The 13,101-nt window shown below is 46.0% G+C and overlaps 1 protein-coding gene across 2 annotated transcripts in view; it reads left to right on the top strand.

Moving 5' to 3' along the window:
* The first annotated feature begins 9,201 nt into the window (after window positions 1-9,201).
* Window positions 9,202-13,101, top strand: part of scube3 (signal peptide, CUB domain, EGF-like 3) — a 63,676-nt gene continuing 59,776 nt past the window's right edge. For both annotated transcript variants that reach the window (XM_030359539.1, XM_030359531.1), the window contains exon 1: window positions 9,202-9,595. In XM_030359539.1, the coding sequence (XP_030215399.1) occupies window positions 9,508-9,595 (88 nt within the window). In that variant the 5' untranslated portion in view covers window positions 9,202-9,507. The remainder of the gene's footprint in view (window positions 9,596-13,101) is intronic.

Raw genomic sequence — 13,101 nt, 5'->3', positions numbered from 1 at the left:
TGTTATTTATCATGTCAATGCCCTTTGTGCTTCTTTCATAAGTGGGCTATCTGTTATTTTTGGCCCTACCTACAACCTTCTTCTGATTTTGGTTTGTAAAATAAGTGGGTTTGCATGACTTTTATGATGCATTGTAAGATAAGGGGACAATCAACACTCACTTGAAAGTCACTTTAGATGAAGCATGAGCTAAATGTAACTGCAGTAAATGTAAGCTAGACGATGAATGTTGGATATGGAGGGACGCAATGAAGGATTTCAGACACTGATTTCTTATTTATATTGAAAAGTAATGCATTGCACTTCAAATATTAATAAAATGCTCAAGAGTTTTTAAACATATCATTTATATAATATTCTAAATTCAAGTTCTGGCGTAATTACTAAATCAATCGTTTCACTCTTTAAAATACTTCCTATAAAAAACCCGGTTAGCCCCTACTCAAAAAAACATGTGAAGTCAACAATGTTTCTTGTGAGTGTCAGGTGTGTTCCTTTCCTCTCTAGAGATGAAAGTGCACGAAAAAGTCCATGCACATACACTGGTTCAACTATTAACTCTATATAGGCCCTGTAGCGGGATAAGAATCTGAAACATGTGGTTAGTGTGCTCTCAGCAATGACGCACGTGTTAAACCTCACTACCTTGTTAGCTGGCTCCTCTCACAGTGCAGCGCTTTTCCTCTCTCCAAAGTCATGTTTAAAAAAAAATAGGTTGTATTTAGGGAACGATAACATCAACCTCATCCGACACGTCCGGGAATAGGACGTGATATGTAAAGTGTATGTAAAATGTGTTTCTCATAACACAGTACAACAGTTCTGTTTTTCATTTAGTTATACTCCTCTGTGTTAGTTAAATTGTAATGAACTATAATTAATGCGACAACATTATGCTGCTTTTGAGTTTGTTTCTTAATATTCCAGAAGTCCTAATCCAGGCTTTACACACACACACACACACACACACACACACACACACACACACACACACACACACTCATGGAAGTATGAGATATCTGATGTCGCTGTGTGATGGGAAGTACATCCATAGGTGCCACTGGTCTGGACTGCAGCCTCAGCACCTTTATCTGATGTAACGCTGGAGCACAACTGGAGGAACCTGTTTCCTCCAGCTCGTTTTTCAGCCTGTGTGCAATGCAGTGTGCATGAGATGTACACTTGTGAGCTGACAGAATAACAAAGTGTGCGTGTGGTGCACCTCTGGGGTGGAATGTCTGCTTCACACACCAGGGGAGATTCCTCTTGTTGTTCCTGCTCTTCAGTTTGTTCTGCGCAGTTAAGTATGAAGGAAGTTCCAGTTCAGATGCAACACATTGTTTACTACCATTGTTAAAGCACATAGAGTCCATGATACAAGACAAAGGGGACACATCGTGTCATCGAACGTGGGTGCATCATCCGGGTGCGGTCGCTTTGGGATGTGTGGAATGACTGAGGCCATGCCAATGTATACATGTGGAAATAAGTGTCCTTTTCAACATCAGACAGGCTTTCGTTGGGCGTCTTCTGGAACACACCCATAGTAGATCATTTCCCATCCAACACGTTTAATAGTAGTGACTCACTAGCAAACATGCAACAATTCCTCTTTATGAAGAGGGGGAGATAATTTTGCTCGTTGCAGAACATTACGAAATCCCTGTTGGTTTTTATGTTGACATTATATTGTCAGAAAATATATCATAATTATTAAACACGATGTATAAATATAGATGAATCAGGGGAAAATTTGGCCTGACTTATATAGATTGGATTAATATTTAATGCACAAGTCTGTTTTTTTGTTTTTTTAAAAAAGGCTTCTTTATACCTGACATACGCTCAAGTTCAACAGCATCTACCTGCTTTTCTAAGAGTCTGATATATGTCCTCTTGAACCCTGAATATGTGCAAAAGCAACAGGGAAGTAAACACCTGTTAGGCATCATTGAGCCAGCAGACCTCGGAGCGCTACTCCAGTTTGACATGCTGCTATGTAAACTCTCTAGTCTAGGCCTTCACTTTCCTCCTCCGCTGAAACTGAGGGCACAGTGACACCTGTCACTTTCACTTTTCTCCTCCAAGGCATTCAGCCCTGCTGATTCAGTGTCAGCAGCAGCAGAACACAGACTGGATCTTAGCCCATGTATTGTGGACAAAGACAGCAAACTTGCAGGCTTTTTTTTTTGCAATCATTGGTAAGATTCTACCCCACACAGAGAAGATCAGGTTGAAGTGTTTCAACAACAGGTTTTTTAATGTAAACATATTATAATGTAAACCTGGTTGCCTATACCATTTACTGCCAAGACACAAAAAGGCTTAGCTATTAAACATATTAATTATCTATCAATGGCATCCTTACTGAAAAAGTATGGTTCTATGGACACGGTGACCGCTAGGTGGCGGTGGAGATTCATGGTTAGTTTCTTCCCTTTGGCTCTCCAGTCATAAGTCGTTTTTTACGACGGATTACCCTGCTGTGACAGAGGTTTCAAAAACAATCTGAGTTTGTTAATGTGTATTGTAAGCCTTTATTATTTTTCCTGCTTTACATAAAGAAAAATGATAAATAGCATTGGCCTTTACTTTTTAAACTCCCCCATAGTTTGGCAACTGTGCTGCAACAACCACGATTAACTTTTCTTAATAGGCCATTGCATTTGTCTTTTGTCATTCAGTTATGTTTTGAGCAATGGGCTACAGTTGATAAGACTCACAAAGAAACTAAATGATGTACTTCAAACGTTCAAGAATGGCAAATTGTGAAGGCCAATTGTTCCCCATAGCCCATTGAGTTGGCCTATTTTATGCCAATGAAAAGAACTATTATTATGTTTCAAAATGTCTTTCTCTGGTGATAACGCAATGAAAGAGTTGAATTAATGAGTAATATTACACTCCACACGTTACACTCCACATTGTTTTCACCAAATTTTCAGCTCTCATTTTCGTGGCGTTATTTATTTATTGTAGTTAATTAACAAATTACATTAGTTCCACTCAACAGCCAGATGTTAAACCGAGGACAGTAGATCTTTCAAATGCAGCAGAAAGGATAAAACGCGTAGGCCTTTGCTGTCTCCTTAAGGTCGTACTCTTTTAACTAGATACAAATAACTACATTTGTATACAGTGAGTTTGGACTGGACCTGACCCAGAGTGACTCTGAGACTTAAGCAGATTTGAGAGCTGCACTTTGAAAGTTCTTTCCATTAAATAATGATATTGTAATGTGAGCAAAAGAGCAGGGTTTGGTTTTATTTGCTTGTCTTGTTTTCTGTTCTGCAACGTTCAACAATCTTATCGCATTCCTTATCGCAAACAAGATGAATGTGCACACTTCAGACTTAATCTCAAACCATTCTTTATCCTTTTATCCAACATTATCATCCTTATTATCTCCTTCTCTGCAATTTTGCACAACCCCTTTGTGGCCATCCGTAAACAATATGAATGAGTGCACTTTAATCTTCCTCTCTTCACCATCATCATCATCATCATTATTATCTCTAACTTTGCGTCTTCATTCCTCCGTGCTGGCTGCCAGCCGGTAGAGCTTAGTCTCGTGGGCGTAGCTGCCGACGCCGTCGACCGCCTTGGGCTAGACAATGATGCCATGGGACATCCCCTGTGAACCACAGCCCTCCTGATTCTCCTCCTTTCACCTCCCTGTGCCCCTCCTGGGCGCTGTGGGGAGCCCTGGCAGCAGGCCAGACTAGACCAGGCCCTCGTCCTGCCTAACAGATACAAGATGATCGTCAGCATGGAGGGAGATCAGTGGAGAGACCGCCCAGCAGAGGGCCACTTTGAACTTGTGGTTTAAATACTAGTATTACCTCACGCCTGTAAAAGTCTGTGGGTGTGTAAGTGTATTGTGTGTGTGTGTGTGTGTGTGTGTGTGTGTGTGTGTGTGTGTGTGTGTGTGTGTGTGTGTGTGTGTGTGTGTGTGTGTGTGTGTGTGTGTGTGTGTGTGTGTGTGTGTGTGCATCACATTTCTACAGCCAGATACGGTGTGCCCTCTTAATCCACGTTTGTAGGATGATGTTATTCGGTGGTGCAGTCTCAAGTTGAACAACGAATGCCTCTGCTGAAGGGAAGTCTTCCTGCCAGCGAAGGACATGTTGGAGACGGAGCAAACTGTGCTCCCCAGGTGGGGGTGGATTGGAAGCAGACCGATGTCTACAAGAATCATCTAATCTCCTCCTCCACCTGGCTGTCTGGAACACACACGTACACAGAGGTGCACAAGACAGTCAGAGGGCTTGCCTTACCCCCTACAGGCACCGACACACACAAAAGGACATGCACACACAAACGTACTCACGCATGCAAGCGCGCACACACACACACACACGCATGAGCACACACACATACAGGCCCATGCACACAGTCACATACTCACACATGCAAGCGCACACACAAAGTCACACACACACACACACAGGCCCACGTACGCACTCATGCTCACGCATCCAAACGCGCGCACACACCCGCACAGGATCCATGCCACATCCGTATCTCATCTCCCTCACAGATGCAGAAGTAACGTGCTCTAACAACACTGGAAACCCTGGCAAACTCTTTGCCCGTCACATGAAAGTATGCCACCATAGGACAGCACGTTGCAGGGGATAGAGCTCATTAGAGTGAGAGCGTGGTTCATCTGATATCGCCCGCAGGCTGAGCGGTTAAGAGGTCGACGTGTGCGGGACATGAACCTGGTGGCACCGGAGAGATTTCCTCTTTGATGGGCTCTTTTTTATCCATTGTGAATTGCTAGTAAGGCGGAGGACAATCAAAGCATAGATATTAAGAGGGTGAGGCTACGACAGAAGGACCGCAGCACGACCTTGAGGACCAACTGGACGGAGAGCAGAGGAGCCATAAGAATCTGACCAATAAGGTTACAGTAGATGGTGTGTGTGGTGCGGATCTCCCCCAGCAGTGGCCAGATAAAAAAAATGTGAATGGATGGCTACTACTGTAATAGTAATCTACAAGGTTAGGTCTGAGGCCTCTGAGCTCACCCTCGTTTACTTGATATTATCTTTTACTTTTCAACCATTCTTTAAACCTGCACTCTTTTTCCCGCCAGCAAACACTTTTGCTCAAAACATTTGAATGTCTTGGCTCTACACAGACCAAATTGAAAGAAGCCTTTGTATATTCAGCCCTGGTGGTTGAGTTTTATCCTTCAGACACTCATCATTTAACACGAGTTGAACTAAAGTGTTTGCTTCAGTCAAGTGTGTTTTATCTTTCTTTCTCTCTTGCTGGATTCAAGACTTTTTTCTATTCTCATTTCCTCTCCTTTTCCCTTGTGTCGATTGCTGCTGCCCCCCCCCCCCTCCCTGCTCCTCCCTCCCCCATCCCTCTCTCTCTATCTCTCTCTCTCCCTCTCTCTCTGGCTTCAGATCTCTTGCCCGCCGAGCCCCAGACGCTGGTCAGCGCTGTACCCAAAGCGCTCAGACCACAGTCGTCCCCGACCACCGATCCACCTGGGCTACCTGCAGCGCTGGCCGTGGCCGTGGAGCAACACCCCCCCTCCCCCGCCCCCCTCACCCCCACCGCCCTCGAGCCCACCACCGTCCTCCCTGCTAGGCCTGTGGTGGTGTTCTGCCTCAACCCCCACCCTGACCAAATAAAGACTCTGACGGCCAGCCGGGTTCAGAGGGTTCGTGTTTTGGACACTGTAACTTATCTGGAGGGGAGGCAGGACCTGGGCTGTAGGTATCGCCGAGGAGGTAGGTAAATGAGGAGTGGAGACGCGATGCCATCTGGAGGAGAGCATTAGGCGCTCCGTGGGGCTCCTATCTATTCCATTCATTAGCATGCTCGTACGGTACGATCCCGACCTATCACAGACGTCCCCTTCCTGTACAATGCTATCCATCGCACGTCGCACCGCGAATTAGCAACACAGCATCTGCTGCTGCCGAGGCATAAACACAAACACAGCAATATGGGGAAGTACACGGAGAGAGGAAACAAAGTCAGTCACTTTTGTTGACTCAAATATCTGGTTTCCAGACTTTTCCTTTAGGGATGGGGTCTGTTCTGGAAATGGTTATTTTTCGAAATGTGGCAGGCAGTGATAAAGGTTCAGACATTATTGTTATTATACGTCTATGATTTATACCATTGTGATAGTTGTTTTACCCTCGCTGTAAATTATAAAAATCAGAGTGATTTAACCATTGCATTCAATCAAAAGTAGAGCGAGTCATGACAGGCTGCGCTTAACTGCTTTGCAGAAAATGTAATACCCATATTGCATAAAAACGTTCTTTAAAAAAATAAGAGAAAGAAAAATATGAAACTCTTTTCAGTTTGATTATCTATGCAGGAACCTTAGAGCTGGTTGTGATTCCATCCAGACTCACCCCCCCCCTCCCCATCCCCCATAATAACGTGACCAGGCTCTTCAGAGTTACTTTTATGACTTGCGTGCTGTAAATTAAACATCGCTCTGGCTTCCCTTGTGTGCCACTTCATGTCAGAATAGAGTGGAGGACGTATAGCGTGGCCTGATGCTCTCCTCACACACAGCCCAATGGGCCGCTGATCCGCTGCCTCGAGCCGTACCCTAGGAGCCACCGTGTGCTCTGACTTTCTCAAACTCCCTCGGTGACTCTGAGCTCATTTGGTTGTACAAGTGCTCACGGTTACACCAGAGAGTAGGGACACAGGATATTTCCATATCCCTGACAGTTGTTATTTTAATTACACTGAACTGCTTGACTTTAAAATAACAACAACACATTCTTACGGGGGATTTGCATGTTTTTATTCCGCCTAAGCCCATTGTGACAAAGGGGTGTTTGGTTGCAGCGCTCCGTCACTCAGCCCCTCTGAGGGAAGATAACCTACATAGCATCGTCAAACAATCAAAGGTAAACCACATTTATAAAGAACTTAAAGAAGGTATTTTGGTTCAAACTCTGGAAGACTCCAAACATTCCTTTATCCTTTGTAACTTGTATTCCCGACCTAACCCTAACACTTCAATGAACTCATATCACATTTGTTCTCCCACCTAGCCCCAGCCCCGCTTCAAATAAACTTACTGCACCACCCCCCCCCCCCACACACACACACACTGAATTAAGTTATCTTGCATCCGCCTTAATGCTCGACCCCAATTATTCCTGATTAAATCAAAATAAACAGTAGAATCATAATGGGGAATCTTCCCGTGAGTCAAAATGCAAACAGAAAGCCAACAACGCATCAGATTAACTGAGGTGATTCGGCCCATAGGAGGAGGGAGGGAGTGGGGGAGGGGTAGCAGATGCTTGCTGTCTTCCCAGGCCTAATGCTGAAAAACATCATGTCACCCAACGTGTGTCAGCAGCCGGGCTGAAGCGTGCGGACCAGTACCGTGGCTTAAACTCCATCTGCAGGTACCAAAAGGAGAGGGTTACGTTCACCGGGAATTTGGGAGTTTCCAAGCCCCCTCCTCAGATGTGTGGGGTAATGTTGTGTGTCATGCAGTCCTATGGTGAGGGATCAACCAGCAACTGAAACTGGACCAGGTTGCGGTTGTCTGTAAAGTACAGACATCCTTTTGTCCTCGCTCCCGGTTAACAACGTCTGCTGAGATACTCTGGACCCACGCACACGGAAGGTGCACCATGGATGTGCAAGTGGACACACACAGACACACACACACACACACACTTACCCCCAGACACACACACACACATCAATGTGATCCATTAATAAAATTTGGTCTACATGCATCTTTCATATTCATCTTTGGTACGAGTGTTGAAACACTCCAGAGCTTGAGTGAGAGAAATAGAAAGAAAGAAAGAAAGAAAGAAAGAAAGAAAGAAAGAAAGAAAGAAAGAAAGAAAGAAAGAAAGAAAGAAAGAAAGAAAGAAAGAAAGAAAGAAGAAAGAAAGAAGAAAGAAAGAAAGAAAGAAAGAAAGAACTTAGTACAAACATAGTCTGCGTCTCCCTCAGGCCCTCGCTGCTCAGCAGTGGGCAGTGAAGAGCTCATTATGAGCCCATGATTATGGCATGTCTCTGAAACCTGAAGACACATAATGTAATTGCTCTCCAGAATTCTGTTTTCATGCTGATTCTTCTCTCCCGGTAGACTGGTAGGCCCACACCGATGGTATTAAGAATAAATTAAAAAAACACACCTATGGCTTTTAATTTGTCCCCGGAATGATGGAGCTGCATCCGGGTGTAATGGCCAGGAGTAGCGGTGTATGCAGGGGCATTCCTGGCTATAATAAGCATATAATTGTTTTACGCCCACAGATGGACCCTAGGGCTTCTGATACTTAGTTGGAAGAAAATCAATCAACATTACCAATCCAAAACCTTTGCAGTTAGCTTTTCCTTTTTTTGCTTTCAAACTTTGCAAATGTCAGCCGATGTCATCAAGTTTTTCTCCAAAAGAAGAAAATACCAGCTTCTTATGATAGGCAAACTGTTTTCACAAACAAATCCATTCCATCCAATATATTGCAAACATAGCATGGTATACTTTATCAGGGGCATATTCGTATCTGTTCATCTAATGGACAATAGCTTATCTTGATCATTTCCCATTAACCCATACCTGTGATATACTTATCTGACAGCCTACTAGAAGTCGTTTTTATATGGCATAGCTCCAACAAAAAAACTAGATTTTCATGTTCAGGATAATATCAAAGTAGATATTTGAAGTGAAATGTCGGAAGAAATATTTCCTCATTAAAGACACCGTTTGTGCCACACTCCCTCCGCCGGTGCGCAGGTGGCTGCGAACCTGTTTTTTTACGGGGAGGGTGAATACCTCACCTCACACCCGAGAAGCCGCGTCAATGTCAACAGTACTTAATTGGTTGGACACGGCACTTAACTGGGAATTCCTGCATTAAAAAATTGGGCAATAAGAGAGACTCAACAGAAGACCACGGGCAGACTTGAGCGCACACGGCACGGATCCTCTTCCCTCCTCCCCCTTCACTCCATCTCTCAAGCTTTCTCGACCCCCTCTCTCTCTCTCTCTCTCTCTCTCTCTCTCTCTCTCTCTCTCTCTCTCTCTCTCTCTCTCTCTCTCTCTCTCTCTCTCTCTCTCTCTCTCTCTCTCTCTCTCTCTCTCTCTCTCTCTCTCTCTCTCTCTCTCTCTCTCTCTCTCTCTCTCTCTCTCTCTCTCTCTCTCATACACACTCCCTCTCCCTCTCACTCTCTCTCTCTCCCACTCCCTCTCTCTCACACTGCCTTTCTTGAATTGACATTGGTCGGGGTCGAACATGACTACAGAGGAGAGTTCCTTGGCTGCTGCACGTTTCACGGACCATCTTCAAATCCTACAGATCACTTGAAACTTAAAAAGCAGGCAAGAAAAGCTAAAAGGACCGCGAATATCTAACGGGAGTAACACGGATTCTTCTTTTTTTGTGCACACTCTCTCGAGCAACCCCGTGTGCTTTTCGTGCTCTCCGTCGCATAGTAGCCGCTGGTGAACTATTAGCGTCCTAGTACAGTTAAAGCAACATGTATGTGCACGCTATGATCCACCTTGGATTGGTCGCTTTCTGCTGGCTCTCTTGTGCTCGAGCTTCAGGAAGTAAAACCTCTCAAGGTAAGTTTAAAGTTTTTCTTGTTAAAAAACATTGCTCATGTCACCGTTTTTTTTTAAATGTTATCAACAAATAAATTCAAACTATAAAAACACATACATAATTACAACTTCACACAATGCTAAAATATAGTGTTATAAGATTGGCAATTTTTTTCAAAACAGATTGTTATTTTAATCATGTGAAATATAAAATAAATGTAATTGGTATCATAATCCTTTTAATATTAAACTACAATGAGACAAACTGTTCTACAAATGTGAATAACGTTAGCCCTGAAATGGAAAGTCCTATAGTTGGGTGTAGTGGTAGCATCAGGGGTATTTGTCACCACCAAGACAAGTATTTGACACCGGTCTGTAACACACACGGAGCCCTCTCAGTACTTGCTAAGTCAGAGACACCGCAGGACAAATAGGCCTACTGTCTTGCTGAATGGTTGCCCACTTGTCTTATGAGAAATCCGATTGACCACCACTGACCAGACACGGAAAATCTAATTCAAGAAAAGTGGCACCCACACATGACATGACAGTTGGCCGAGTCAATTTCTTTATTTATTAATTTCTCTTTCTCTAGAAGAGGCAGGGAAAATAATTCAAAGCATACAACCCCAACTTGCGTTTTGTGTACAAGTTAAGTAGGTTTTGGTGTGTGATGTTAAACACACAAAAAGAAATCCCATTGGCTGTCGACAGAGCAAAAGGAGAAAGGGAATGGGTGACTATTTTGCATCCTGGGTGGTCTTCCTCCACTTGTGGGAAAACTCAATATTTACATGTTGCAATTACAACCACTTTTCCCCCTTCCTTAATGTTGTGCAATACTGATTGCATATTTCAGTGTAGCCGCAGTATACCAGCGTTGGACAGCATGCATGCACCTGTTTTTAGGCTTGACAACTTGGTTGTCCTCCACAGCCAGTACAAACTTTACCAATCTCCCATTCTCTGTATTAATCCACGCAGGACAGCACAGCTTGTCAGCTCGGTGGTAGGGTTAGGGTTGGTTGAAAAATACACAAATGACAAAGAGAGTGGGTAGTGAGGTCGGGGGATATGTAGAGAGAGAAAGAGGAAGAAAGAAAGCTGGAAGGGAAGAAGGAGAACAATGAATAAAAAACGCAAACGCAAAATTCTTCAGATCCATATTTATTTAGCGTGGCTGCGTCTGACAACCGTTGTCCTTGCGTATCCTGGCTATCAGCAAGAGGCACACAGCAGAGCACTTGTGTGGTTTTGTCTCATCAGCCCTCGGTCGTTAAGAGAGAATCACACGCTGGAATCACAAGAGGATTTGAAGGATGTGGTGGAGGGAATGACAATTAAAGGAAAAATGAAGAGTGTGTGTGGGCAGAGCGCCGAGAGAAGGCCCTCAGACGACGGCGCGAGAACACACGCATACACATGACTCGCTGAGCCCCGCCGCGAGAAGCGAGGGGAAGGGAGAGTGTGCGGCGCTGAAGACGTCATTCATGGCAAATCACTTTTCTCTCTTTTCTTCTTCGTCTCCGAACCGATTTGGGACGGTGCTCTGCTGTAACGTGGTGGCACCACGGCAACGGCTGGTGTTGGGGCAGACACTCCACAGAGGCTGGCTGTGTTGGTGTAACCTCTGCCCCGGGACCTGGGGGTCTGGGGGGTATTGGGCTCTTGGGGAGAGCTCTGAGCCGCCAGAGAGGGGTGTAGTGTGGTGTGAAGGCCCGGCTCCCCTTTGCACGCACCCACTTCTGTGGGAACTGCAGCTCGCTCGGGCGAAAGGAGGGCCCCCCCCCCCCCCTGAGAAGAAGGGGAGGCTGACCTGGAGATACCAGCCCTCTACAAAGAGTAGGATGGAAGGGTAGACCCCTGCCATCCTCCTCCTCTGTCTCTTCCTCCCCCACCTCTACCTCCCCCCCCACCTCCTCTTCCTCCTCAACCACCTCCTCTTTCTCCACCACTCAACCCCATCCTCCTCCTTCTACTCCACCCCAACCCATCCTCCTACTCCTCCTCAACCAACTCCTCCTCGTCCCCCAACTCCTCTTCCTCCAGCCTCTCCTCCCCTTCTGACTCCACTGTCCCAATCCTCCTACTCATCCTGAACCCCCCCTTCTCCTCTTCCTCCTACATGACCCCCCATCCTCCTACTCCTCCTCATCCACCTCCTCCTCCCCAATCCCCGCTTGCTCCTCCTCCACCACCTTCTCCTTCTCCACTACCCAACCCAATCATCCTCCTCCACCACAACCCATCCTCCTACTCCTCCTCACCCGCCTCCTCCTCCCCCCACCTCCTCTGCCTCCTCTACCACCCTCTCCTTCTCCTTCTCCTCCACCACACCTCTTCCTACTCCTTCTCATCCACCTCCTCCTTCTTCAATTCCACTTTCAGCTCCTCCATTCTCCACCAGCACATTATCCTGCTCCACCACAAGCACCTCCTCCTCCTCAACCGCCTCCACCACCCCTATCCTTCTCCTCCTGCAGCAACGCCACCTCCTCCTCCATCAACTCCACCTCCTCCAACACTACTATTCTCCTCCCCCTCCCCCTCCTCCTCCTCCCCCTCCTCCTCCTCCTCCTCCTCCTCCTCCTCCTCTACCAACCCACCCGCCTCCGCCTCTTTTCCCTTTTCCCATTGCTCACTTAGCCCCTTTTCCTTGTTTTTTTCTTCTTCTACTTCTTCTCCTTCTCCAACAAACATTGCTTTGTCTGCATTGTCTGCGCTCCCCTTTTCCCTTCTCACGTATAGAAACCGCCGGGCCTTTTACCCTGTCAGGGCCGCGCATTGGCTTCATTACTTCAACTTTGTCCCATCAGCCAATTTTCTATAAGACAAAGGCATCGCCTACTCTCCCTCCCCTGCCACTTACCGCCTGCCCCAGACGCTTCCTTCACTTCCACGTGATTATGCTGTTGTGTGTATGATGTTTGTGTTTGTGTGTTTGTGTGCTTCTGTGTGTTAGTGTGTGTGTGCTTCTGTGTGTGTTAGTGTGTGTGCGCTTCTGTGTGTGTTAGTGTGTGTGTGCTTCTGTGTGTGTGTTATTGTGTGTGTGTGTGTGTGTGTCTGCGGAGCCTGTGTGTGTGCTTATGTGCGTGAGTGTGTGTCTAATCGTCTATTTATTCATGAAGGCACATGCATGGCCACATTTACATTTGTGAATGTGTTAAAGAGTGTGCATGTCTGTTTGTGTGTGTATGTGTTTGTGTGTGTATGTGTGTTTTGTTAGAACATTTGGACAGTTCCCTAAAAACCTAATTTGACACAGAAAGGACAAACTATTTGGTTTTTGTTTGTTTGCGCGGCGTCTATTCATGGCTGAACCATCTCTGCCTCAGCCTCCCTGTTGGCCCGCCGCTGTGAACATGCGGCATGAGAGAGGCTCCTGCCGAGCGCCCCGGGCCCCGGGGCCCCACGTTCCTCTCACCCAGCGGTGGGGTGCGGGATCCTGCAGGCTGCCGCCGCCGCCGTAGCGCTCTGACAACACTTTGCCATACGTCTATCATCGCCTCCTCTGTCTCCGTATT

Source organism: Gadus morhua, chromosome 1 (assembly GCF_902167405.1).
Source record: "Gadus morhua chromosome 1, gadMor3.0, whole genome shotgun sequence".
Taxonomy (NCBI): domain Eukaryota; kingdom Metazoa; phylum Chordata; class Actinopteri; order Gadiformes; family Gadidae; genus Gadus; species Gadus morhua.
The sequence above is the reverse complement of the archived record's forward strand: the minus strand, read 5'-3'. Positions and strand labels throughout refer to the sequence as shown.